This window comes from Habropoda laboriosa, unplaced genomic scaffold, assembly GCF_001263275.1.
Source record: "Habropoda laboriosa isolate 0110345459 unplaced genomic scaffold, ASM126327v1 scaffold20, whole genome shotgun sequence".
Taxonomy (NCBI): Eukaryota; Metazoa; Arthropoda; class Insecta; order Hymenoptera; family Apidae; genus Habropoda; species Habropoda laboriosa.
Window position 1 is genome coordinate 615,797 of NW_017100143.1, and position 25,011 is coordinate 640,807.

The window sequence follows — 25,011 nt, forward strand, 5'->3', positions numbered from 1 at the left end:
ACCGAAATAAACTTTGCTCGAGTGCACACTGCTAGCATTCGCGTGCCTATCGTTTCCACCGCACTTACACAAAACCCGAGTACACTTTGATCCGCGTATGCAAAAGTGGACCGCGTTTACGTGCCTGTTTGCACGCGACACGTCACGCTTATTTGCAAAACGTTCGGTTCGATCGATCATCGGTGCCGTTCCTTGATATTGCGTTCCGTTATCGAACCCTATCGATCTGCGACAGTAAGATCACCCGTTGTTTCGATGGAAACGGAACGAAGTGTATTACGGGGAATCTTATCGTTCCACTTCCGTCCCATTCTTGATTAACGAGTAGCGAGACAATTACAGACGGAGGGAAAGATGGATTTTCAAGGGGAAAACGCGTGCTCTAGGTGAATTAGAAGTGACGAGAAAAGTGTGTTGTATATATCGCGGAGTTTTTTGAAGGAAGTCGAGAAACTGTTTCTTACGGTGTATTGTCAATAGTGATAGATCGAGTGGGCACTGTTTAGAAGAAAAAGGCTTATTAGCGGAAGTGATTAGCTTGTTTTAAGCTGGGAAGCGATCAATCAAACCTTACGTTCCTTTCACTGGTTACAGCTCGAGCATATATTTTTCTCTTTAATCAGAAACTGATTATAGATGTTCGAAGACGTTCTCTCCTGTCACACGGTGTTATTTCAACGATATTTTAAGACGACCAAGAGTACAGGGAACTTTTAAGCGGTCTATCGAGGGAAGACTTTGAACGTCACTAGGAACTCGGAAACACGTCGAAGGTGTCGATCCATCGAAAAGTTCGCCTGGGTAAATTCGAAGCTGTTCCTTCGCTCTCTTCTTGTACACTTTGTGTCGATAATCGTATTCAACGTGCCCCCCTTTTTCATCCGTTTCTTGATGGAACCCGACGACAAGCGGGAAGTGTTGCAGCGTCGAACTGCCAGTTAGAGATAATTTCGTGGAAAAAAGGATGTTCTAACCGGTGATAATTAATATTCGAGCAATTTTTAGCTTATTCTCCTTGAGAGAGAAATACTCTTGTGAAATTTTCTATCGAAGAATATACTTCTTTTCTGTTTTTCTTCTTATTTCTCAAGTCTCAAAGAGCTCCGTTCCCCGATCTCCATTCCCCATATTTCTCTTCACGAGGTTAATAAAGAATTTAATATACCGCCAGAGAAGCAAGATGGAAGACGAAGGTCGTTAAGGTCTAAAAACTTCTTCGCATCGCGACGAATTCTTCAAGGAAGATTCCGCGAAGCCGCGAGAGAGAAGGCCTGTGCGACTTTTCGACCGGCTATTTCTAGACCCGAAACGCAATCTCTCATGGTGCTCGTTTTACATATTATCGCGATTCCATCTGCGTGCACGGGGGCTGTTCGCTCTCGTTTGACCGCCAGAACCGGAGGATCGTGCAGCCTTGGAATTAAGTAAACGCCGACCGTCGTTCGCGTAACCACGGTAATTTCTCTCCTTTGCATACGCGCGATAGGGGAGTTTTATGGAGATTCTCTGTGTTTCTTCCTTACGCAATTTTAAACTTTCGATACTGAAACACTGTCTCACGTGGCCCAAATGGCGATTTTGCATTTCATCAAATTTTCTTGATCATTAAATCGCATAATTCCGATTTTCGTTCGCTTAACCCACGGTAATATCTCTCTTTCAACGCTTTAGTGTCTTTTCCTTTTTCCTTACGCAATTTTAAACTTTCGATACTGAAACACTGTCTCACGTGGCCCAAATGGCGATTTTGCATTTCATCAAATTTTCTCGATCATTAAATTGCATAATTCCGATTTTCGTTCGCTTAACCCACGGTAATATCTCTCTACAAACGCTTTAGTGTCTTTTCCATATTTAACAGTAACGTTTCAATGCTGCAAAACTTCAAATAATCGGACTCTTCGAATATTCGAATTTTCGTAACAGCCTCAAGTGAAACCTCTGGTCCCACACTCCCAAAACGTCCACTTCGAAATCGACGAACTCCTTCTCCCAAATGTAACACGGTTCCGTCGCTTTTCGTCAAGGTTCGTCGAAGCCACGAGGCGTCTCTATATTTTCCTTCTCTCGTATCGATACAAGAATCGACGGACCGTCGTGTCGGCGAAAAAACACACGCTCATCCTTGAAATGGATTTTCTTCGTTCCCCCCTTTGCTCTTTGCATTAAGAAACTATTTATAACGACACCCTTCCCAACCTCGGATTGTGAAACTGTCTCGAGCTAATTTCCATCGCGATGCTCGACACGGAGGATCGGTATTCTTTCCATCACGGTGTCTGCCCCACTTTCCTCGATGATAAGCAAATTAAGAGGTTTACGCGAAGTGCATCGATGCACACGACGATCTTCAACTTGTACGAGATCGCGGTTTTAATTAAGATTCTCTGAAACAGGGCCGATTTCCACGAAATCTTGCGCGTTGCTCAGTGTTAAAACATCGAGAAACTCTTTGGAAGAGTAGAGCGCCGAAGGGAAAATATTATGTTGGATCTTAACTCTGTCCGAATAGAGGAAGAAAGCGGCAAGATTATTACGCGTACGATTTCATATTGTTCATGTTAATGAACAATTAACATACCACGAAGGCTTATCCAACGTGCTCTTAACACATCTTATACGCTCTATATTGCAACAGTTACAAAATAAACCTCGTTTAACCAGGATTTTCCAAAAGAGGAAGGAGAAGGAAAAAGTAGCATGATAATCACGTACTCAAGTGAATTCCTATTATACATGTTAATCGATATTAACATAATCCAAAGGTTTACTGGTTCTAACATGGCGCACCTTGCACGCTGTATTCGTAAATATCGAGAAGTCCATGGTTTTCCAAGCTTGAACCGAGAAAGAATCGTATGCAATAGATGTACAAAAATAATTTCGTTAACATATTCCAAGGATTTATCTAATTTCTTACCGTATTCGCTACACTTCGTGTTAAAATATATAATTTCCTTCATCCCAAATACTCCAAGGACTCGTCCATTTCCTACCATATTCGCTACACTCCAGAATTACGTTAAAAAATATATTTTTAAAATCTCCTTCGTTCGAAACATATTCCAAGGATTTATCTTGCCATATTCGCTACAATTCGAGTTGAAAAATATAATTTCCTTTATCCCAAATACTCCAAGGACTCGCCCATTTCCTACCATATTCGCTACACTCCAGAATTACGTTAAAAAATATATTTTTAAAATCTCCTTCGTTCGAAACATATTCCAAACATTTATCTTACCATATTCGCTAAAAAATGTCCTTTATCCCAAATTCTCCAAGGGCTCCTCTGTTTCCAAAATTACGTTAAAAGCTATATTTGTCGAATTACAATCTCCTTCGTCCGAGTGTTTCTCCATCTCCTACTATCCTCGATCCACTTTCACGCGACGAAAAATACGATCGAACCAGCACTGTTTCTCTAATGCACGTTGTAAAATAGATCGGAGAAGCAACGAAAAAGGCAAGAATTATCGCGTACACGCGGAAACATGGGTTTGCGTGTAGCCGGTGGTTCCGATCACAGGATTGACACCGTTTACGGCGTATTGATATTGGCTCGGTCGCTATTTTTAGTGGGCCGTATCGTATTCTAACGATGCAAACCGCAAACGTGACCGAGTTATGCGACGCGGGAGAACGCTACGCGTAGAAACAAGCGCCGCTACGTGACAAACACTCCGCTCATTACTGATACACTCGATGCGCGCGGCCTTATCACTTCTCTATCGATAATCGTCGGACAAGAAAAGCGTTCAGCTGTCCGTCGATTATCCGATCCTCACCTGGATCCGTTCCAGGAACACGCGAGTTCGACGTTCCACGTGAAATTCGTTGGGTAAACTAAACTCCGTTATCGGCCCACTATCTCTCTCTCTCTCTCTCTCTCTCCTTCTCTCTTCCTCACGTTGAATATCGAATTGGAAATTCTGTGGCGGCGTGCATCTGAAGGCTGGCTATTACACTGCTATCGGCTCTGTTAAACGAATTATAAAACGATCCTCTAAGGGTGGTGCTGCAAGCCATCGTTTCACATTATTCGGCAAAGTTAGTGCTACCTTTTTGTCACTTCCGGAAAAATTGGCTCATTTGGCGGAGATGCTGTTGGAGCAGGTAACAATTATACGAAAATATTTATTTATTTACACGGGTGTGTACGAACGTTACGTTGTATCAGGTACGACCATAAAATTGATATATTCTTATTTTCTCTATTTCTCAATTCACTCGAGTGTGTTGATGATAAGATCGATATATTGTTATTTGCATTATTTATTTTTCTACCGTAGACTTTTCTCTGCTTCTTTCACCTGTGTTTTCACTTTCCATGTGATTTTTTAGCTCACGTCACTCGGCTGACTTACCGTTGTTCATCGTTGTCGCACGAGTCACTCTGGCTAATCAGTCCGAGTGTCGGTGTTTTATCAACAGAACGTTGGAAATATTGCAACAATATCACCGGCAACATCTGTTCTGTTACACGCAAAAAGCTCCGGTCCTCTGGGATTCTCATCCTCGTCTAATCGAAAGGGTTAAAGAGGCTATCTTTTCTACGAACACCACTCGTTTCGAACGGTGTTAGAAAAGTGATAAAATGGATCGAGTAGGTGTTGCCCGTTATCAGTCAGTCGAAGTGATTCATAGATCGTACAGAATAGCAAGGCTGTTGTACACAGGTTGTTGATTCACGTTCGCGAAACACGGTGGGCAGCAAGTTGGAAACCAGGTCGAGGGAAATATACTTTATTTTTATTGAGCCGCTCTGCTCATGGAAGCCACGCCACGCCGCGCGTTAGAGAACGTATGCTCACACCAGCGTGTTGCTTTCGAAACGCATTAGACAATCTGATGTGTAAAAATATTCGGTTCGAAGGTTACGTCGTATTCCCTGTAGAGAATTTATGCGTTTGTCGTGTCACGATCGTGTGTATTCGGTGATATTGAAAATTCAGCGACGAAAGGGGGAGTTGCGCGATATGAAAACGAGCCTAGATTCCCACGGCGGGAAAAAGAAGAAAGGAAAAGTCGTGTAAAGTGTTCGACGTCTAAAAATATACGACGAATATTTCAGCGAGCACTGACATCAAGGATCCTCGAAAAGCCTCGAGATGCTCTTCTAAACTCGCCTAGCCGTACACCACGTAACTCTCGGCGACGCGTTACGACGAAGTTGAAGATCGAGGAGCGGTTGTCGTAGATCAGAAACTTCTGACAGAAACGGCGACCGGTCCGTTAATTTCGCTTGGCATATAAACAAGCGAACGAAAGAGGGACGGACGCGCCAGATACGCCATATTTAAAATGGTCTAAAAAAAGCAACTGATTATTACGACGATGATTTACATAACGGTGTAGAAACGAACCTGGCAATCTTTCGCTATCACCGTGCTGCTGGTTGCTGCACACAAACACTTATCTCTTCGTATATATGACGTTATCAAACAGGTAGATCTAATCTATATTGCAATCTAAACGAGCCCGGAGTAAGGAGATTGAAAATCTGTGTATGTGTGCACGTTGGGAAAGTAGTGGTAAAAGGAGAGGATTGAAAGTAAGAGAATTGAACACAGGCTGTAGAAAAGGAGAGGAGGATTTGAAGTAAAAGTATAGAAAATTAGAAGAAGCGAGTGTGTATTCTCGCGGAGTTTCCAACGTAAGGAGACACTGTTGGAATATGGTAGAAATCTTGGAAGAATCATCGTCGACGAAGTTGCCAAACGCTTACGGTCTACGGATTGGAGACAAAGAAAGTTTCGCTCGAGGAATACAAATTTCTTTGATGGATAGAAGGGGAGTGAGAGAGAAAGAGGGAAAACGTGAGGAACGTGAAACGTGCGCGGCTTCCAGCGATTCGAGCACAATCGAAGCCGTGCACGCACTCCTGGTCACGGCCCGTACGCACGCATTTGCATACGCGTAGCAATGCGGGGTGAAAGTACCGATACCTTGTCGCGTTCTCGCTTTGAACAAAGAGTATCGGACAGTTCTTGTTATTCTTGTCGATTTCAGATACTTTTCTTCCTATGAGTTTCCGTGGAAATTACAGGTCGACGTTTCTCACGATTTTTCACAGATCCTGGAGTTCGTTCCTCGCATCGAACACGAGCCTGACTCGTGGTACAGATTCTGGCGAAGGTGCGACGAAAACAGTTATATCAGTAAGGAAGATTAACTTTAACTCTAAATTTAATTTTACTTTAATACATAGAAATCGTAAAAAGTTAACGATCGAACGAAACCTTTAAGGACGATTGCAGTCAAATCAAATTTCCACGAGTCGCTGCGAATTTATTGTGAAAAGGATTTGTAAAGAATTGCTAAAGAGTCCTGCGCTAGTTGTAACAATAGCGTTATGGAAGAAAATTTCTTAAAATACTAAAAGAGAACGAAACGCGTTAAGTACCCGTAAAAAAGTTCTCGTCCTCAAAGGGTTAATACCTCCGAAAGATTCGTCTGGCAATAAAGTCGAGCCTCGGCTTCGATTTATAAGCTTCAGGCTTACCAAACTCGCGACTCAGATAGTAGTTCAATATTGTCGTTAGATAATCGTTATTTCTACTGTCACTCTTATCAGAAAACAAAACGAACCGGAGAACCAAGCGTAGACGCAGATGCTAAAGTGCATCGTGTTTAATTGCGTGCACCGCGGTCGCGGACAAAGACGCGAGATTTATAAATCTCGCGACCCTCTCGATCATCACGTCCAAAAATACTCCGTCACCTCACAGATAAATACTAATTTATATTTATCTTCTTTCAGATCGCTCTGGCCCTGCTACGCGCGCGAAAGAACGCGAGGATGTAGCCGCGCGCGTGACCATCAAGAATCAAATGCCATCACAACTGATGACAGTGGACATGCTTGATCTATAATTAACCCACGCTATACAACCAAAAACCTCACCTTCTAACCTCCGCGAAGAAACAAGAGAAAAAGACAAGAAGAAGAAAAGGATACAGACAAATCAACCAAAGAACAATCTAATACCAAGAAGAAGAAGAAAAACACAGCGAAAGATGGGGGGACAAGCAGAGGGAGCAAGGATCGCTTGGTCAGTGGCTCGACTTCCGTCGTGGCCGTGGAGAACGAGATTCCTGGGCCAGCTGGCCTGAGATATGCCAGCGTCAACAGGCTCTGTGATCACTGAAACCACCTCATCCTCGTCGTCCTCGTCGTCGTCCGCAACAGCAGTAGCAACATCTTCATCTTCATCTTCGTCGTCATCGATCTTAAGAACGGAAACGGCGTCGTCTGGCGGTGTTGCTAGCCATCGGCTGGCGATTGAAATCGAGACGATCGAGCGGAGGGTCTGCGCGACCCGACGCGACCTCTTCGTCCCTGTGACCGTCGATCCTCGTCCAAGCCGAGCTGTCCATTGTCCAGATCTGAACGCTTGTCTCGTGAACGAGTCACGATCCAGCCTGGATCAAGTCGACTGCCAGGCGATCCATTTCGGTTACGCCATTCCGGTGAACGTGGTACCGCTGGAGAACGATCCGGGACTGGCTGAACTCGTGTTGGATCACTCGAGCGAGTTGAGTAGACGCGCGGCGAGTTTTCTGCTCGAGCATCATCCGCAGTTGCGACAGCAGACACAGCAGGACATGGCAGCCACAGCGAAGCACGATCTGCGCCGAAAGTTCCCGACGGACACGTCCACGTCAGGGGACGAAGACATAGCTGCAATCGCGAAACAGATCAGCGACCACGCGGAGGCGATCTATCAGACCTGGAAGAGCCGTGGTCTAGCGCCAACGGAGATCTTGAATTGTCACAGCAATGCGACCGCTGCCGACAAGTTTGGAAGCGCTCTTACACCGACCTCGCCATCAAACACTTCTAATAACAACGAGAAGAACAGCCCTACAGGCGACGCGCCCACCACAGCGGTGGATATCTTGACTCAAACGCCGAATTTAGACAATGGCAACTTGGAGAAATTGGTGAACAATTTTGTGGTGGAAGATAAGGCTAGATTAGCCGCCAGGCAGAGGTCTCCGTCGAAGACTCTACCTTCGTCGATACAGTTCGCGCTGCAGAAGTTCGAGAGGAACTCGACGCAACAGCAACAGCAACAACAGCAACAGGCACAGACGTCTCCGTTGAAGAGCAGCAGCGTCGGTAGCCAAGCTAAGACGAAACCAGGGAACGTTCTATTGTCTCCAACTTCTCCTTTCGCTAATAAACCTTCTCAGATAGTGAAGCCTCAGGTGTCGACGAAGACTCCAGGTGCTCATCACAGAGAGGTGTTCCTGGAGACGATCGAGACCACGTTTCCAGCAGACATCACTCCGTCGAAGATCGTGGTGCAACAGAAGAGGCCAACGAGCACTGTGATCACCTCTCCGACAGCTTCCAGCCTCGAGGAATCATCGATGAATTCCGGATTGACTACGTGGCCGTTGAAGAATAAATTGAACGACAGTAAGAGAGTGACGGAGGCTTCTACGAAGGCTGCTCTAATTCAGGAAGTGAAATCGCTGGTGAACAAAGAAGAGAAGAGGAACAGCGGTGGTTCAAATTCGAGCGCCTACTTAGACGAAGTCGCTCGCGAGGAAGAAAGACTGATAAACGCTTTGAAGACAGGCTCGGTGATCACAGAGGAGCCAACGGAGAGAACTGTGCCTCTGACTCGTCAGAAACCGGCGATCAAAAGGGAGAAACCGAAGGTGGAGCCGGTTAAGCCGATAATCATTGGTCATAATCATCATGGCGGCGGTCTGGTCCCGACTTCCGTCGCTATGGTGAACAATGTGACGTCGACGACGCCTGGTAGCAACGTTGGTGCAGCGTCAGACGCGAAATCCCTGAGTAAGGACGATCTGTCTAGCATGTCTGTGGTGGATTACGCGAAAGTTCGATACAGAGCTGCTCAGCAGAATCCCCCTACTCAACAAAGGCTCGAGGAACAGAGAACGAACAATACTTTTAGTTCTACGGAGCAGTTGGTGTCTACGACTAGGTCCAAGTTCGAGACGGAGATACGAAAGGACAAAGAGAGTGCTAAAGAGGAGAAAGACCCTGTTACATCTAGATGGGGACCTAGGATCAATTCACCTAGGCCTAGGATCGAACAAGTGCCGCATCCCGAGTTAACCACGCAACAGAAGCAACATATTAGAGCTGCAGCTGCGACTGGTACAGGGAATAATCCTATCAGACCGTTTTTAACCAGAGGATCCGTTGCCGAGAGGGTTCTGATCTTCGAGAAGTGCCCTAGCGAGTTGCTGCTCGACAAGAGAGGACCGCGACAACCGGCGATTAACACCTGGAGGACTGGACACGAGGTGCAGAACAAGGCCCAGGTAAATCTGGTGCTAGTGGATTACTTGTTTCGTGGTTCGATTGATTTTTTCTTGCCGGGGAAAATTCCAAGCGACACACGGCACTTGGAACGAGTTTGAAGTTTTCATCTAGAAAAATTGTTGGAAAAGTGTGGTCAGAATTGGAGATTGATATTCGAGAATCGATTTAGAGAGACACGGGCAGTGAATTATCGGGAAGATTGTGAGGGAAATTGAGGGGATCGTGTGCAACGAACGTGGGTGCACAAAGAAAATCATGCAAGGCGAGGCACGTTTTCCTGGAAGCGGGTCTAATTCGGCCGGATGAGACGGTCTCGCCGTGGCGATGATCGGGAAGACGTGTCTTCTCTCGCGTGTTCCTCGCCACTCTGGGTGGCTTATATCGGGCGTTTTGGTCGCCGTCCAAATTCCTCCTTCCCGGGGAGGATGTTCGACCGGTCGACTCCTGTACTTTTGTCTCGAAACGAGTTCAAGATCTCTTCGCGTAGAGGTCGTATCTGCATGCCTTTCTCTTCGAGCCTTCGTCGATGCTCTTCCTCGTCTTCTTCTCTTCTTTGTCGCCGGGATCATCCGGGTTCCTTTCATCCTACCCTTTGGAACCTGGTACCACGTCACAGGTAACCCCCGCCTATCGAAATTCGTGTGTTGTTAAAGGAAACGTTGCTCGATGGTAGAAGAAAGGGTAGGAACATGTGGTACATATCTCGGAATAGCTGTAAGTAACAAATTAACAGGAAACATCTCGAGAAGTTTCACGTGAAACGTGCGAAATCTTGCGGACCTTACAGAATTGTTTAATTCGTATCTTTCTCTAAAGAAAGTCCAAATCTGGCAATGTCGAATTCGGGTAGAAATGAAAGAAATAACGAAATTTAATGCGAAAAAATTCGAGTGTTACCTGTAATCGCAACGAACGGTATTTAAACATCTGACCACAGTCACCTTCTTCAAACAACGTTACAATTTTCAATTTGGTAAACCTACTTCTTCGAGGCGAATGCTGAAAAAGAAGGACACATTCCATCGCAGGAGGCGTGCAATCAAAGCAACAATAAGAGAAACACAGGCCTAGCGATCGAACGATTAAGAAAGAAACGTTGACGCGAGCCACGAAGTGGCTCCTGGATCACGGCCAAAATGCGAAGGAATATACCTGGCACGGTACTCCTGCCAGAAACCGTTATCGCGCTAGCTTTTCCTAGTCGAACATGGATATATTCGTCCTTAGTGCATCCACCGAGGCTATAATCGTTCTCGACAATCTCCCCATCGACACCGTTTTTCGTTTCCTCTTTCTTCCTTCGCTTCTTCCCGCAAGCCCGATCTACTAGCGCATAATAGGAAGGTAAACGTAACACGGAAGCGCGTGATCTTAATCGAGAAATCCTCTTCAGGTAGCCGAAGATCGCGTTAACCGCGATAGCTACACACAGCAGTGATAAGCCACGATTCTAAAACCGCGTTGCTCAACGCTCGAACAATGCACGAGGCTCGAGGGCTTGGCTTCGCCATTGTTATTAGACGGTTATTGCGTTCCCATTGTGCCACGAGATCGGGCCTGCCTCGAGTTTGCCTCGAGAAATAACTTCCACCGTCTTCGCCGTTAGAATTTTCGTCGTGCAATCTTGTCTCCAACTTCTTTGCATATTTTCTCAACGTCTTTTCTCTTCCTCGGTATGTTTTCTTCTTCTTTGTTTGCTACGCTTTCGTGGAAGTGTATCGGAGTGAAATAGAGGTTTTTGCAATTTACCGCCTTCTACATTTCACTTTGATCGATTCTCTTTATCAAATTTACCGCTCGAATTTTTCCGTAATTTTGTTTCTCCGGTTTCTTCCCTTTCTGGAGATTCCGGCGAAACGTTAATTAATCCCCTCGTTAGGCAGGAAAAACGGCGTGCTCCACTCTTATTCAGTATTGAATTCTCCTTCGTTTTTTCGGGGGGAAATTCTGGGTCAAAGGAGGAGGCCAGCTTTGACTCGCGACACGGTCGTGAAAGATTAATTAATCCTCGTCAGAGGAAATCGCGAGAAGTGGTAGCAAACGTGAGATAACAATGGAAACGAAGATTCCAAGGATTCCAGGGTGCGTGGAGAGAAGCTGGCGAGAGAAGCTTGAGGATATTTATGGATGCAACGAGTGCAGAGGCTGCTGCTGCATCGATTGCTACTGCCTCAGCTCTCTCTCTCTCTGCTTGCATCTTCAGCTTTGCACGTAGAGGAAAAGCCAATGGAAAACGTGGAAACTTCTCCGAGAGAGAGAGAGAAAGAAAGAAAGGAAGAAAAGTGAAGAGACTAATAACGTGGAAGTTGTTCGAGGTAGCCAGAAGTCGATGTATGTTTGTTGCCTCTCACTGACGTTCCATTATTTTTTTATCCTTGGGACCGAAAAGAGTTGTTGCATATGGTAACGTGTTTTCGTCGTCGAGTTTTAGCGATTATTAGTCATTTGAAGCCGAGTCGTAACAGAAGAGAAGAAAGGAAGAAAAGGGTACTGGAGTGAAAAAAAGATGCAGTATCTCGACGATGAGAAGGAGTATCTCGATTAATTTAATCGACAGGGAGGAACGTTTGTGTGTCTCTCGTTGCTTTGGTCAACGCTGACTCACTGCTCGGTTTTCGTTACGATTAATGTTATTCGACCTCGAGAGCAGAGGAATAAAGCGCTCGCGAGGACCACCATGGCCATAAGTGGAAACGGTCCGCTCTCCCGTGCGTTATCGTCATTCTCTCCGTTAAATAATACCTCCACCTTTTGAGGTTACATTGTTATTGTTTATACACCAGGGTGGTCCATATTTCGCTTCGTCATTTCAGACTATTGGTCATGCTGACCAAGTGGATTAATCGAGAATGTACCAGAGGCGAAATGTCTGGAATTTAGCGTGCAAAAGAAGCGAAAGAAAATGTATAAAATTAGCGAGTAAAAATTTCAACAAAAAAATCCAATCACTGTAAAAACGAACTTCCCCATAGAAAAATTAGAAATTTAAATACTCACATTTCGGTAAGAAAATCTATTCGAAGGAATGAATTGGAAATGAGTAGGCGAAGTAACGAAAGATCGAATATTGGTACCGTTATGGTAATTGTAAGCCGCGAAGCTGAATGGTAGAAGCAGTGTCGTTAAAATTGTACAGAGAATGATTGATTCAGCGATAAAACGGCTTAAGGCGATCACGCGCGGTCAGGCAAGGTTCCAGGTATCGGGTAATTAAAATTCCTATTCGAAAGGACGACGGTGACGGTATTGCCCCATATGGGAAAACGAGAAGACACGGGAGCGCAGCGTGAGATCGGTGGCAGAACGCGCGAAAGGAAAATAGGAAAAAGTTTCGTGCCGCCCTTGGGGTTAACGGCGAGAAATCGTTCTCCGGCGGAGTATCTGCCGCGACTGACTGACTCATTGTGGCCGTTCCATATTGGATATCGTGCTAGATTTTAAAAGGCCGTCGACTGTCGCCTTGGTGGCGTGGAGCGCGGACTCTATCGCCTCTTATGGCTGAAAAGCGACTTCGCCGGGGCGGGAAAGTAACGCTCCGTTGGAATAATCCAGACCAGGAAGAAAATGTTGTTTGAATTGAATGTGGCTAATTGTACACGGGCACCACGGTTCGCGCAGCAGCGTTTTTTTTTTTCAACGAGGTGCACTTTCACAGGTTTATGTACGAATTTCAATTCGAATTCAAGTTCGAGTCGAGATTGGTGTTTATTGGTTCAACAGTTCCTGTTTAAACTTAAATGTACTGCGTCTGCTTTCAATTCGAACGTTTCAATCTCGTGCCGTATTCAAAGTTTTTATGTCGAACGGGAATGCGAATGTTTAAATTCACGTTCGAACGTGTATATTCAATTTCCAACGTCCAAGTTCAAATTGAAATGCTTAAATTCAAGTTCAAATATTTAAATTTCAATTCAAATGTTCAAATTCACATTCAAATGTTCCAATTCAAATTGAAATGCTTAAATTCATGTTCAAATTCAAATTGAAATGTTTAAATTCAAGTTCAGATATTTAAATTTCAATTCAAATGTTCAAATTCAAATTGAAATGCTTAAATTCATGTTCAAATTCAAATTGAAATGTTTAAATTCAAGTTCACATTGAAATGTTTAAATTCAGGTTCAAATTGCAATTGAAATGTTCAAATTGAAATTGAAATGCTTAAATTCAAATTCAAATGTTAAAATTCGAATTGGTATTCAAACTCGACCGCTCAGAATTGAAATTCAAGCGTTCCAACTGAAATTCAGCCGTCTAAAATCCTATCGAACCGTTCAGTCGCGAATTGAAGCGATTACATTCACCTCGAAATCTTTTCAATTCAACTTCAAATCTCCGAGGATCCAATTAAGCATGAAATCTGACTTTGAAACTGTTCCCCGGGCGCGCGCACCGTCGTTCCTGATGAATCCAATCAACGAATTACGAAGCCGTCTCCTCCAACTTTCCTCCCAAGGAACATCTGATTGAATCGAGTGCCGCACGGTAACGCTGTTCCCTTTCGACCTCTCTCCGCTTCCACTCTGCTCCAATTAATCTGAAATATGTTTACGGAGCCGATAGGTGGACGAAAGTGGGCAGAAATTGAAATCGAACGAAAATACTAATTCCGATCGAACGTTTAAAGGTCAAGTATTTAGTATCGAAAACGTTAGAATGGCGTGGGGTCCTTGGCGATACGAGATTGGCAGAACGTTGGAGGGCTCCCGATCGAGAGGCGCAGTCCGAAATTCGCAATGTCAATTGGGGAAGGCTGATTGACGGTATCCCGTGTGTCACGCGGCGGACCGTGCCAAACTGAGGCCGCAATAATTGCACCAACCGTTTCGCCTAATCTATACCAATGTCACGCAACATGCACCCGATCCGTTCCGGAATTTCGAAACGGTGAACCGTCTTCATTCTGATCGATAGGTAAATTACACCGTTATCCCGGTGAACGCTGCTATTACCACCTTGATATATCCCGCATTCCTCCTTTTTCTATTACACACTTCTCGTTCAGCTTTTCAATGCCTTCTCGAGACCGTTTATGAAGGAAAATTTTCTACAAAATTCAGTTAATTAACCCTCCGAGGAGGATAGGACACGTATGTGCGTTTATAAAGCACTATGAACGCAACCGATAAACTCATATTTTTAAGCAATAAAAATAGTTCGTGTGATCGTATTTTTGAGAAAAATGCAATTTTCGTATAATTTAGCCCTCTGTGGAGGCGGAGACCTTTTTTCTTTTCTTCCATTCTATTTAGAATGGAATATTCTATAACGTTCATTAGGAAAATGTGCGATAAAGGTAAATCGGTAAGAAAAGTTGTCAGAAATTTATGTATATATTTATGTATTAACTAACCGGAAGTCCGTATCGGGCTTTACGTCCCAAAAACGGGGTCTCGACAGGAGAGGGTTAGTTTGAAAAAAAAACCAAAGTAGTGACTGAAGCAATCAGTACTTCTATATAGCACATAGTCCTCTGTCAGCAAAGCGTTAAAATATGGAATGCTGTACCTGGAACTGATATCAAATGCAGAATACAGTTCTAAATTTTGTAAACGTTTAAACGGTTCAAATTGAGGCTTTCGTAACTATCGTGAGAAATTTGCAATACATTATTATCAAATGAAGGTGTATCCTGTTCGAAGCCAGTTTAATTAGTAGAGCATTATTTTTCTGCGTACACTTTGCGTACCTGGACACTGTAATTCGTTTGTTCGCTGAAAAGGTAATTGCACTTGGTTTTGCATATGTAATTGTACAATTGTAACGATTAATCGAAGAAATGGATAATCGGTTGATCCGTTTTATCCGGACGATCTATCCGATCCAGAGCCTCTAACAGTTATCCACTCGGTCACTCGAGCGGACGTTGCCTTATTTTCGCCCAATGGAACGGCGTACATTATTGATCTTCCTTAAACGGATTCCACCGAAGGAGCTCTATCGCTATTTTTATTGCTCGCAGTATTTTTTCACCTGTCTATTATTGCCGCCGCTGCCGTTAGCCTTGTTGCTATTTCTGGTCGTTAATGTCGTACTCGAATCTTCACGAATTCTCCTACACGCTTGCCGAATTATTTCGTAGTAAATTCTCGCGTAGCTGTAGGAAACTATCTTTCTCTCTTCTTCGAAAACTACCCCTTTGTCAAAATGATCGATATTCTTTCAAATTTTTTGCGTAAGAAATGATTCACGTTCTCTGGAATTTTACAGTGGAAATAATTGACGTTCTCGTGTCTCGTTGTGTCCCGCTGAATTAGTTACAGTTCCTCTTTTCTGCGAAAACTACCCTTTTCGTAGAAGAAAGAATCGACACTCTCTCGAATTTTATAAAGGAATAAGTGACACTCTCTCGAATTTGACAAAGGAAAGAATTGACATTCTCTCGAATTTGACAAAGGAAATAATTGACATTCTCTCGAATTTGACAAAGGAAATAATTGACATTCTCTGAAATTTGACAAAGGAAATAATTGACACTCTCTCGAATTTTACAGAGGAAATAATTGACACTCTCTCGAATTTGACAAAGGAATAATTGACACTCTCTCGAATTTTACAGAGGAAATAATCGACACTCTCTCGAATTTTACGCAGGAAAGAATTGACATTCTCGAATTTTACAAAGGAAACAATTGACATTCTCTCGAATTTTGTAAAAGAATAAGTGATACTCTCTCGAATTTGACAAAGGAAAGAATTGACATTCTCTCGAATTTGACAAAGGAAATAATTGACATTCTTCCGAATTTTACAAAGAAAACAATTGACATTCTCTGAAATTTTACAAAGGAAATAATCAACATTCTTTCAAATTGTTCCAAATGAAATAATCGACATTCTTTCAAATTGTTCCAAATGAAATAATCGACATTCTTTCAAATTGTTCCAAATGAAATAATCGACATTCTTTCAAATTGTTCCAAATGAAATAATCGACATTCTTTCAAATTGTTCCAAATGAAATAATCGACATTCTTTCAAATTGTTCCAAATGAAATAATCGACATTCTTTCAAATTGTTCCAAATGAAATAATCGACATTCTTTCAAATTGTTCCAAATGAAATAATCGACATTCTTTCAAATTGTTCCAAATGAAATAATCGACATTCTTTCAAATTGTTCCAAATTAGTTACAATTCCTCTTTTCTGCAAAAACTACCCTTCACCCTTATAAATGAAAAACCTGCGCGACCACGAAAATTCGAATATTCCAAAATATTCTTTAAAAAACACAAAATACAACGAACATTCCCATATCACGCTATACAACTCGAAAATTGATCGCAATCAAAATCGCTAAACTCCAAAACAACGTCGCGGAAGATTCTCCCCGACAAAGTGTCCTCGATAAAAATCATCGTCGTAAGGACCATCGGTGGGGGCAAAAAGGAGCAAGTTAGAATGGTAAACAAGCAGCACGTGGAAAGATCCTTCGGTTCCGTGACCGTGATGCAGCCAACACCAGCGGGCCTGCATAGGAGGCGGCTTATGATGTAACTATAGTGACATGGACAAGGCGCGGCGAGATGCATTAACAACGTCGCCCGTCCTCTTTGCATTCTTCGGATCCTTGGCGTCGCGTAACAGGATGTCGCGTCCTTGGTCGCCTTCGAACTGGCGAATCGCGATCTACGAGGAACCGGAAGTGTGCCAGCGTGCGTCTCACCTCGCCTCTTACGTAAACTCGCAGAGGAACAACAAATGGGAAGAAATGAAATTTTCAGCGGAGAACGCTGTTTCTTTACCGAGAATACCGGTTGCATCGATACTTCGCGCTTTTTAACAGGCTGGAGAACGCCTCGGAGGAACCGGAAGTTGCCTCACCGTGTTTCCTTTGCTCGTAGCGAAGTATCTTATGCAACGCGACGAGAGAAAAACAAATGGAGGAGATAAACTTTTGATTTGGAGAACGTCGTTTCTTTACGAGCGTTGATCGTTTTATGGATCGTACTGTTGCATCGATGCTTCGGGATTTTTGAGAAGGTGAATCGATCGGAGAACGTCTCGGAGGAATTGGAAGTTCGTCTTTTGTTTGTAATAAAGTATTTTATGTAAGATAATAAAGGAGGAATGTTTTTCTTTATTATCTTTGGGAGTATAGATCATTTTGTGGATGATATTGTTGCTACCGGTGGGAAAATCGCAGCCATATTGTGTAGGATTGAGGAATGATCGTGTGCGCAGAGAGAGAGAGAGAGAAATAGAGAAACGTGGGCTGCGATTTTGCCATTTTTCGCGATCCCAATCAGTCTCGCTGCAAGAACGATGCTTGTTGCTTCTAGACATACGCGAAAGACAAGACGCAGCAGAAGAGCCTGCCGCCGCATACAACACTTCAGAGGCACGTGAAGGCGAACAGAAACGTTCACATACCACGGTAAATGTTCATTCAGAACGCGTGTAAAGGTAACCCTCGTACCAAGTGAAAATTTCTACTGTAGTTAGTAGTACCAAAATGGAGCAAACGCGGCAGAGATTTTGCACAGTGGAATTAAGCGAATCGGAAGTATTCCAAAAACTGTTATGACGTTAGTCAAAGATAATTTCATAATAATTTTAATGATCATTTTTTTAAATTTCAAAGATAATTCCATAACGATTTTAAGGCCAATGTCACCGAAATTTGAAAGATAATTTCTCAGAAATTTCAGAGGTAATTCCATTAAAATTTCAAGGCCAACGTCACCTAAATTCGAAAGATAATTTCTCAAAAATTTCAAAGATAACTTGACAAAATTTCCAAGGAGAGTTTTCCTAAAAATGTCGAAAATAATTTCACAGAAATTTCAAAGATAACGTCCCCAAATTTTTAAGGATAATTCAGATATTTTCGAGGTACCAGAGCTGCCTTTCCACGACACCCTAATATCCACCAATTACAAAACCACCTCGAATAAAAAATTTCACCGAAATATTCGCAGATTCTACTTCCCAGGAGGGAAACCATTGCCCTTATCGCAAGTAGAAGCGACCATCGCGAGGATCACCGCTGCTTTTCAGAGTTTGCCCGATCATCGTGCGTCCAGGTCCCAATTCCACACGATCACAAAGGTAAAAACACGAAGGAAAAGAAAGAAATACCGAATGGGACAGAGCATGTCGTTGATTCCATGAATAATTCTCCGTTGGTTTCTTCCTTCTACGCTCCGATTTGATCTTGACCATTCGCGTGTTCCCTCACGTGGGCCGCTATTTCACGTGGGAAAGCCGTAACTCGGTCTGTATAGCTTGGAACAGCTGCATACAAAGGCTATGATTTGTCTTGCAGGCATGCGACTTGCCGCTCTATTGGAAGGTGCCGCTTTTCCTCGCTGCTGGCGGGGACCAGACCGGCTACGTCGAGATGAACGCGTTCCTTGACTTCTGGAAAGAGTAAGCAACACATCCTTTCCAAAAATAAAATCCGATCCCTTATGATGTATAAAAGGCTAAAAATACACGGCGATTATTTCCTCCCTCTGGGACATTGTCGGAAGACAAACTTTCCAACCACTGTGCGTTTAATATAAGAAATAGAAAAACGTGCATTCGAAGGAGATACGGAAATTCTGAAAATTTTCATTTCCGTATGTTACTTAAATACACTTCCTTTAATCCTCCAGAAAAATTGATCAATTATCTTAATTATCTTCTCTCGGTACCGGGAAACCACACTCTCGCGACGAAAATTGTCACGAAAAGTAGAAATTTTCAAATCAAAATTCTATTCAAACTTTCAACGAGAATGAAATTTTTTGCACTAAACGTACACTACTGGTGATTAATATTTACCGCGTTAATTAAATAAAAGTTGTAACATCCAGCGGATTCGAAACTTTTCACATTTTTCCAAATTTACCGACGTTTTCGCGAAAAATTCACCAGTGTCGAATAATTCGCAGGATATCGAACAGCCACCACGACGCGGCCAGCAAGTTTATCAGAATCACAACCCGGGGCCAGAGGAACAATATACTGCCGGAGGATTTGATCCCGTTGGTGCAAGATGTGGTCGAGACCCACCCCGGTTTAACTTTCCTCAAAGAGGCTACTGAGTTCCATTCACGCTACGTACACACGGTACGTATTCGCGTGATAAATATTTGCCGGGGTATTTCTCTCTCGTGTGTAAAGAAGGGAGCAGCGAGAAAGAAACGATTCCACGGAGGATGGTCCGCTGGTTTACGCAACCGTGGATCGTGTTGAATTATTCAAAGACCGTTGATGCTCGCCTCGAGCAATTATCAAGCGCTCCTGGTCATTGGAAAATCATCTTAACGAGCCGACATTATGTTGCCTCCGTTCCATTCACCGTCCTCCATTTAACGCTGCGATCTTTTTCCTTTGTTCTCTCTTTCTCTCTCTCTCTGAAAGTAACCAGCTTCTTGGGCATATTTACACGGCAATCTGTGAAATTTGTACACTCAATATTGACGTTGACACTGTAGAAAAGTGTGCAAAAATTGGAAAACTTTGTTAAATACGGAACAGTCGAATTGTCGCTGATTCGAAATTTCAATGGGACTTCTTTTTATACTGCAGGTGATCGCGAGGATATTCTACTGCGTGAATAGAAGCTGGAGCGGAAGAATCTCCGTGGCGGAGCTGAGACGGAGCAATTTACTGTCGGTGATCGCGATTCTCGAAAACGAGGAAGACATCAATCAAGTAACAGCTTATTTCAGCTACGAGCACTTCTACGTAATTTATTGTAAATTCTGGGAGCTGGATAGAGATCACGACCTGTTCATCGACAAGACAGACCTCACTAAGCACAATGACCATGGTGAACATCAATCTTCTTCTTTATTCGTTACCTTGACAAAAAGAAATTCCTATTTTTTTCTCCCATTCCTCAATTCTACCGTGTATTCCAGCTCTGTCTAAGCGCATGATCGCGAGAATATTCAGCGGTGCAGTGACCAGAGGCGGAGTTAAGAGCGGAAACGGCGTCCAACAGCCTCAAGATAAAATGAGTTACACTGAATTTGTGTGGTTCTTGTTGAGCGAGGAAGATAAGAACCATCCAACTGCTATAGAGTATTGGTTCAGGTATATTGTACAATTATCGAGTCATGTATTATTCCATGGATGATGGATGTTTCATGTGGGATGATGGATAGGTGCATGGACCTGGATGGTGATGGATACTTGTCGATGTACGAGTTGGAGTACTTTTACGAGGAACAGTTACATCGTATGGAAGCTATTGGGCTGGAAACGTTACCGTTCAAGGATTGCCTTTGTCAGGTACATTTTTCGGAACTCGTTTACGAATCATTCTACGAGTTTCAACAATTTTCTCTATGATTCTGAACAGATGTTGGACATGATCAAACCAGCGACACCAGGAAAAATCTCTCTTAGCGACCTGAAGAAATGTAAGATGACTTCTATCTTCTTCGACACCTTCTTCAACCTCGAGAAGTACCTGGATCACGAGCAAAGGGATCCTTTCGCGTCTGCCAGGGAGCATGACTCCGATGGCCACGAGGTACCAACTTGTCAGAATTAATCTGACGTGAATGAAATTATTATAAGAGTATTATCTCGTTGATATCTGTTATCACGTATCTTTTGTTTTCTTTGAAACAGCTGTCGGATTGGGATCGATTCGCGGCCGAGGAGTACGAATTGTTGGTCACCGAGGAAAGTGGTAACGAACAGAACGAACAGAAGTAAGTATCGATTTCTGGCGACTTGCGTTGCACACGGTTCATCTATGCAACTATAAGTCACGTATAAACGTACCACTTGTTAAACTGTGGTAAATAAGAAAACAAAGTATGAAAAAGTTTAGAGACCTCGTTTAATCTCGGTATAAAATTATTCTGTAGTACTGAAAAATATTGCAACAGTATTTTAATAAGAATGACGTGAAAAGACATATTTCGTCTGGTAGAAAATATGTTAAAAAGTGTTTGAACGTTGTACGATAAGAAGAAAAGATAGATGAACCGATTAAGTTGCTGGCATAGAAAGTTCTTGCTTACCATAACGAGCTACGAAACGATACTCGTAGCTCTATTTCGAGTTCTGGCATGCGTTGTCGTTAGATAGACAGTATGCCCCTCCCGCTGGCGGGACCTAACAAAATTCACCACCTTGTACTGTGACCGTAATGACAATGGTGCGATCTTATTGCGTTTGTTGCAGGCTGTGTGATGATGAAATGTAACCATCATCTGCAGCTCAGTAAGTAAAACAAAGACAAAAGAAAGAAAACCAGAAATGCATGGTATAGTGATGCACGAGACGCCCGTGTATGCATAATTTGCATTGACTAGAGAATCGGCTAACCGCTTGTTCCTTTCTTTTCTTTTTTTTTCTTTTTTTTTTTTACTTTTCTTCGTTTATTTTGTTCACTTACTTTGAATTATTCATTATCAAATGAATCTTCATAAAGAGAGACTTGTTAATTAACGCCGTGAAAAAAGAAGGCAGCGAATTTGTTTTCGAAATGTGAAAAAGAAACAACACATGAATATTCTCGTTACACGTTCGTGAGCCACGAGTGAAATCGAAATATTGGAATTTCAAATTAATTGCACAATTCTCTCGTAATTGTTTGCTTTCTAGGTACTGTTTATTTTGTCGCTTGTTACTAAAGACTTATTCGTCGTTCTTAATCGACTAATTAACTCTCTGATATTTTATATTATACCGTAGAGTGCTTTAGTTCAGTCACTTATAGTCCAACAAAAGTTCAAACACCTCTTTCTTCGAGATTTATCTGAAACGAAAACATTCTATCATTCTCAGGTCGATTGATTCCATGTCGGAGGACGTGTTTTCCCAAAACCTGGAGATTATGGACGGTGAATCGGTGGACATGCTTCACAACACGGACATCCAAGCCCAATCGTGGGATCAGGATAATCCAGATGATCTACAATCTATGGATCAAGCGGATTCTCTTCAACAGTCCAGAAATCAATACTACGACAGCGGTGACAGCGACGATTACGCTGAGAGCGACAATTGACCAGGCAGAGGGAAAACTGTACATCAGCAAGAAGGAAGAAGCAAGAAAAGAAAGAAAATTGCCTTCTTATGGGGGTGATTCAGTAGTCTAAACGCGTAGTTCTTTTCCATATAGTAGGAGTGTCGTGTAATCTCTTCGTGAACAGCCGTGTACCATGGCAGAACAATTGAATAATCGATTGGATATGAATTTATTCGGTGATGCTAATTAAATCGCCTCTCTGAAGTACAAAGGCTCGCGACAATTAATTCAAAACGATCTACCCTTATCGAAGAATATTTAAACAACCCTAGAAACGTTTCCACAAGACGAAACCGAAGGTTTTTTAAAAAGTTAGACAATTTTTAATCATTTAAAGGGGTAGAAGTGTGAAGCAGTCCTCTTTGAGACGGAGAAGCATCGCCGAATCGATCCGTAACTATGAATAGTAGGAGGAATCAGGCCACGGCACGACGGTGTGTGATAAGCAAGCGTCATTGTTCAACCTCTTCTACGATATACATACTGTGTACTTCACGTTGTAAATAGACAGCAAATCACGGACCCTTATTTTTACTTAACGCGAGCGAGCGAGCGAGCGAGAGAGAGAGAGAGAGAGAGAGAGAGAGCGTGAGGGAGAGTGTGTCACTTGAAAAATGCGGGTCTTTCAATTGCTGCAGCCGTTTAGTAAGAAACTCGACCACCGACAGTAGTTCTAGAAACCTTGGGGAAAAATTCAACGAATTACACTTCTTTCTTTTTATTTTTTACAAATTCAAAGGAAGTTACTTTTAAGTTAAGCGTAAAATATGAAATTCCTTGAACGAAATTGTATTCTAGTTTCTCTCTGAAGAGGAGAATTCACAGTTCGAGGCTGCAACAAATGGAAATTGTGTGTCGAAAGACTCATTCATCGTTGGATTCGCGAGTAAATAGGTGTTATGCGCCCTGTATAAAACGTCTTGCAAGCCATAGTGCTCAGCGAAATATACAGGGGACGTTTCGAGGAGATCGAGATGTGATCGTGACAGTAAGCTAATTGTTTGTTTAACGACCCGTGTAATATTCTTAAGAAAAAAAAAAGGAACAAGAAAAAACGGGTGCGTACTCTTTGTTCGAAAGTTACAGACCGCAGTCTACGATTGCTGTTTCTTTTCCACGAGTCTGGAGGTGTGAAAAAACAAGCCAAAGATGAGAAGCGTTTCTCTTCAGCGCGACAGTAGAAGGGAGACGAAGAAACAGATAACTGAACACTGGTCCTGCTGTAGATGAATACAACATCCTCGACCATAAGTGACGTTCGTTTGTTTCGAGATTCAATGAAGGGGGGGAAACGTTCCTTGGTGGAATCCCCCGTCTAAACTATTGGACGTTGAGTGGACGTACTAAGCTTTTCTTAATCTTAAGTTAAAGTTGCTTCATAGTGTTCTCCACGAAACGATGCATTCTGAATATCGATTGTTCTATTTTTCTTCATCTTCATCTTTTTCTTCTGCTCTCTTTATTTTCTTCTTTTTTTTTTTTTAATTTTACTTACTTCGATAAGGTGACAGAGATTTTATGTACTTTTTAACTGGTTGTTATAAGGAATCATTGTGGTTTATTAGAGCATGGAATGGTCCCCGATGGTGGACGCCACGGAGATTCGATTTTTAGATTCCTTTTTCGTCGAGATAGCACCATGAGATGAACGTTCGAGTGCGTGCCGAAGTTTCGTTGAAAGAAAAAAGAAAAGGAAAGAGAATGTGTCCACTGCCGCAGCGAAGGGCACTTAAAAAACGCGGCTCGACTTAATTAATGATTTTTGCGACTTTTGAGAACGAGAACGTTGTACCCTGTTATCTTTACATTTGATTGTTACTTGTTAAAATGATTATTGCTCGTCAGATTTTATTTCTGCGTGAATTCTACGTATTGTTGCTCCATTAAACTTATAATTCTACGAATATATATATGATTATTTCTGATTGTATGCGTAGCTCGAAGAGTACCAGGGTACAATCGAATTAATTAGGATTCGCTTGAGCCGCAAAGACTGCTGGATATGTATATATACATTAATTTCGTCTACAAGATTTAATTTTAACCGCGTATACATATATGATATTACTCTAGTCGAAATGTGTGCTATAATTCGCATAACGATGACCACGTGAGATGGCGAGTTAATTTTAGATCTGTTTCGTGTTATTTGTTAGTTAACGGGGCTGAATTGCGAGCAACGTGAATGATATGTGTGAAAAATTGGTTGTCGTAAAGGATATTTAGTCCTGGATCACGTTACAGATAACCTAACCCATAATAATATCACGGAGAAAATCACGCTTCGTTAATATCTTCGATGGCTCGATTAATAGTGTTAGGTTCATAATCGAAAGGTCATAGGTTCGAATCCTGGTTCTTGAGGAAAACTCCATCTCAAGAATTATATTTTTCTCTTTAAAATAACTCGTAAGAAGTATTCAGACGATAGAAACATATCAAAAACTATTGAAAAATTAAATAAAAAAGTTTAATTGCACCATAAAATAATTAAATTGACAACTGTTCCAGAATTAAATATTTACGTTGAAGACGGTATTTCGATCGATACTTGTGAAATACGACAGTGTTATTCTTGTTGCTGTTACGTCCCTGTTCGGTTGATAACGTGATCCGGCTGCTTTAAGAACCGTTTTTTAAATCGTTTATTGAGAACTCGTGTTTACCAAGTATCGATATCATTGCTGACCAAAACACACACTCCTTTACGTCAA

At 42.5% G+C, this 25,011-nt stretch overlaps 1 protein-coding gene across 4 annotated transcripts in view; it reads left to right on the forward strand.

The window, feature by feature from the left end:
• LOC108574109 overlaps positions 1-22,341 on the forward strand; it is a 49,260-nt gene extending 26,919 nt beyond the window's left edge. For 2 of the 4 annotated variants that reach the window (XM_017936638.1, XM_017936630.1), the window contains exons 2-12: positions 6,764-9,309; positions 17,595-17,689; positions 18,234-18,363; positions 18,581-18,684; positions 19,194-19,371; positions 19,834-20,077; positions 20,169-20,343; positions 20,415-20,541; positions 20,612-20,785; positions 20,887-20,969; positions 22,054-22,341. In XM_017936638.1, coding sequence (XP_017792127.1) covers positions 7,120-9,309; positions 17,595-17,689; positions 18,234-18,363; positions 18,581-18,684; positions 19,194-19,371; positions 19,834-20,077; positions 20,169-20,343; positions 20,415-20,541; positions 20,612-20,785; positions 20,887-20,969; positions 22,054-22,276 — 3,723 coding nt within the window. In that variant the 5' untranslated portion in view covers positions 6,764-7,119 and the 3' untranslated portion in view covers positions 22,277-22,341. Of the gene's footprint in view, positions 1-6,085; positions 6,162-6,763; positions 9,310-17,594; positions 17,690-18,233; positions 18,364-18,580; positions 18,685-19,193; positions 19,372-19,833; positions 20,078-20,168; positions 20,344-20,414; positions 20,542-20,611; positions 20,786-20,886; positions 20,970-21,447; positions 21,487-22,053 lie in introns of those variants that run through there. The other 2 variants (XM_017936653.1, XM_017936645.1) reach the window with 2 other exon arrangements.
• The last annotated feature ends 2,670 nt before the right edge of the window (positions 22,342-25,011 follow it).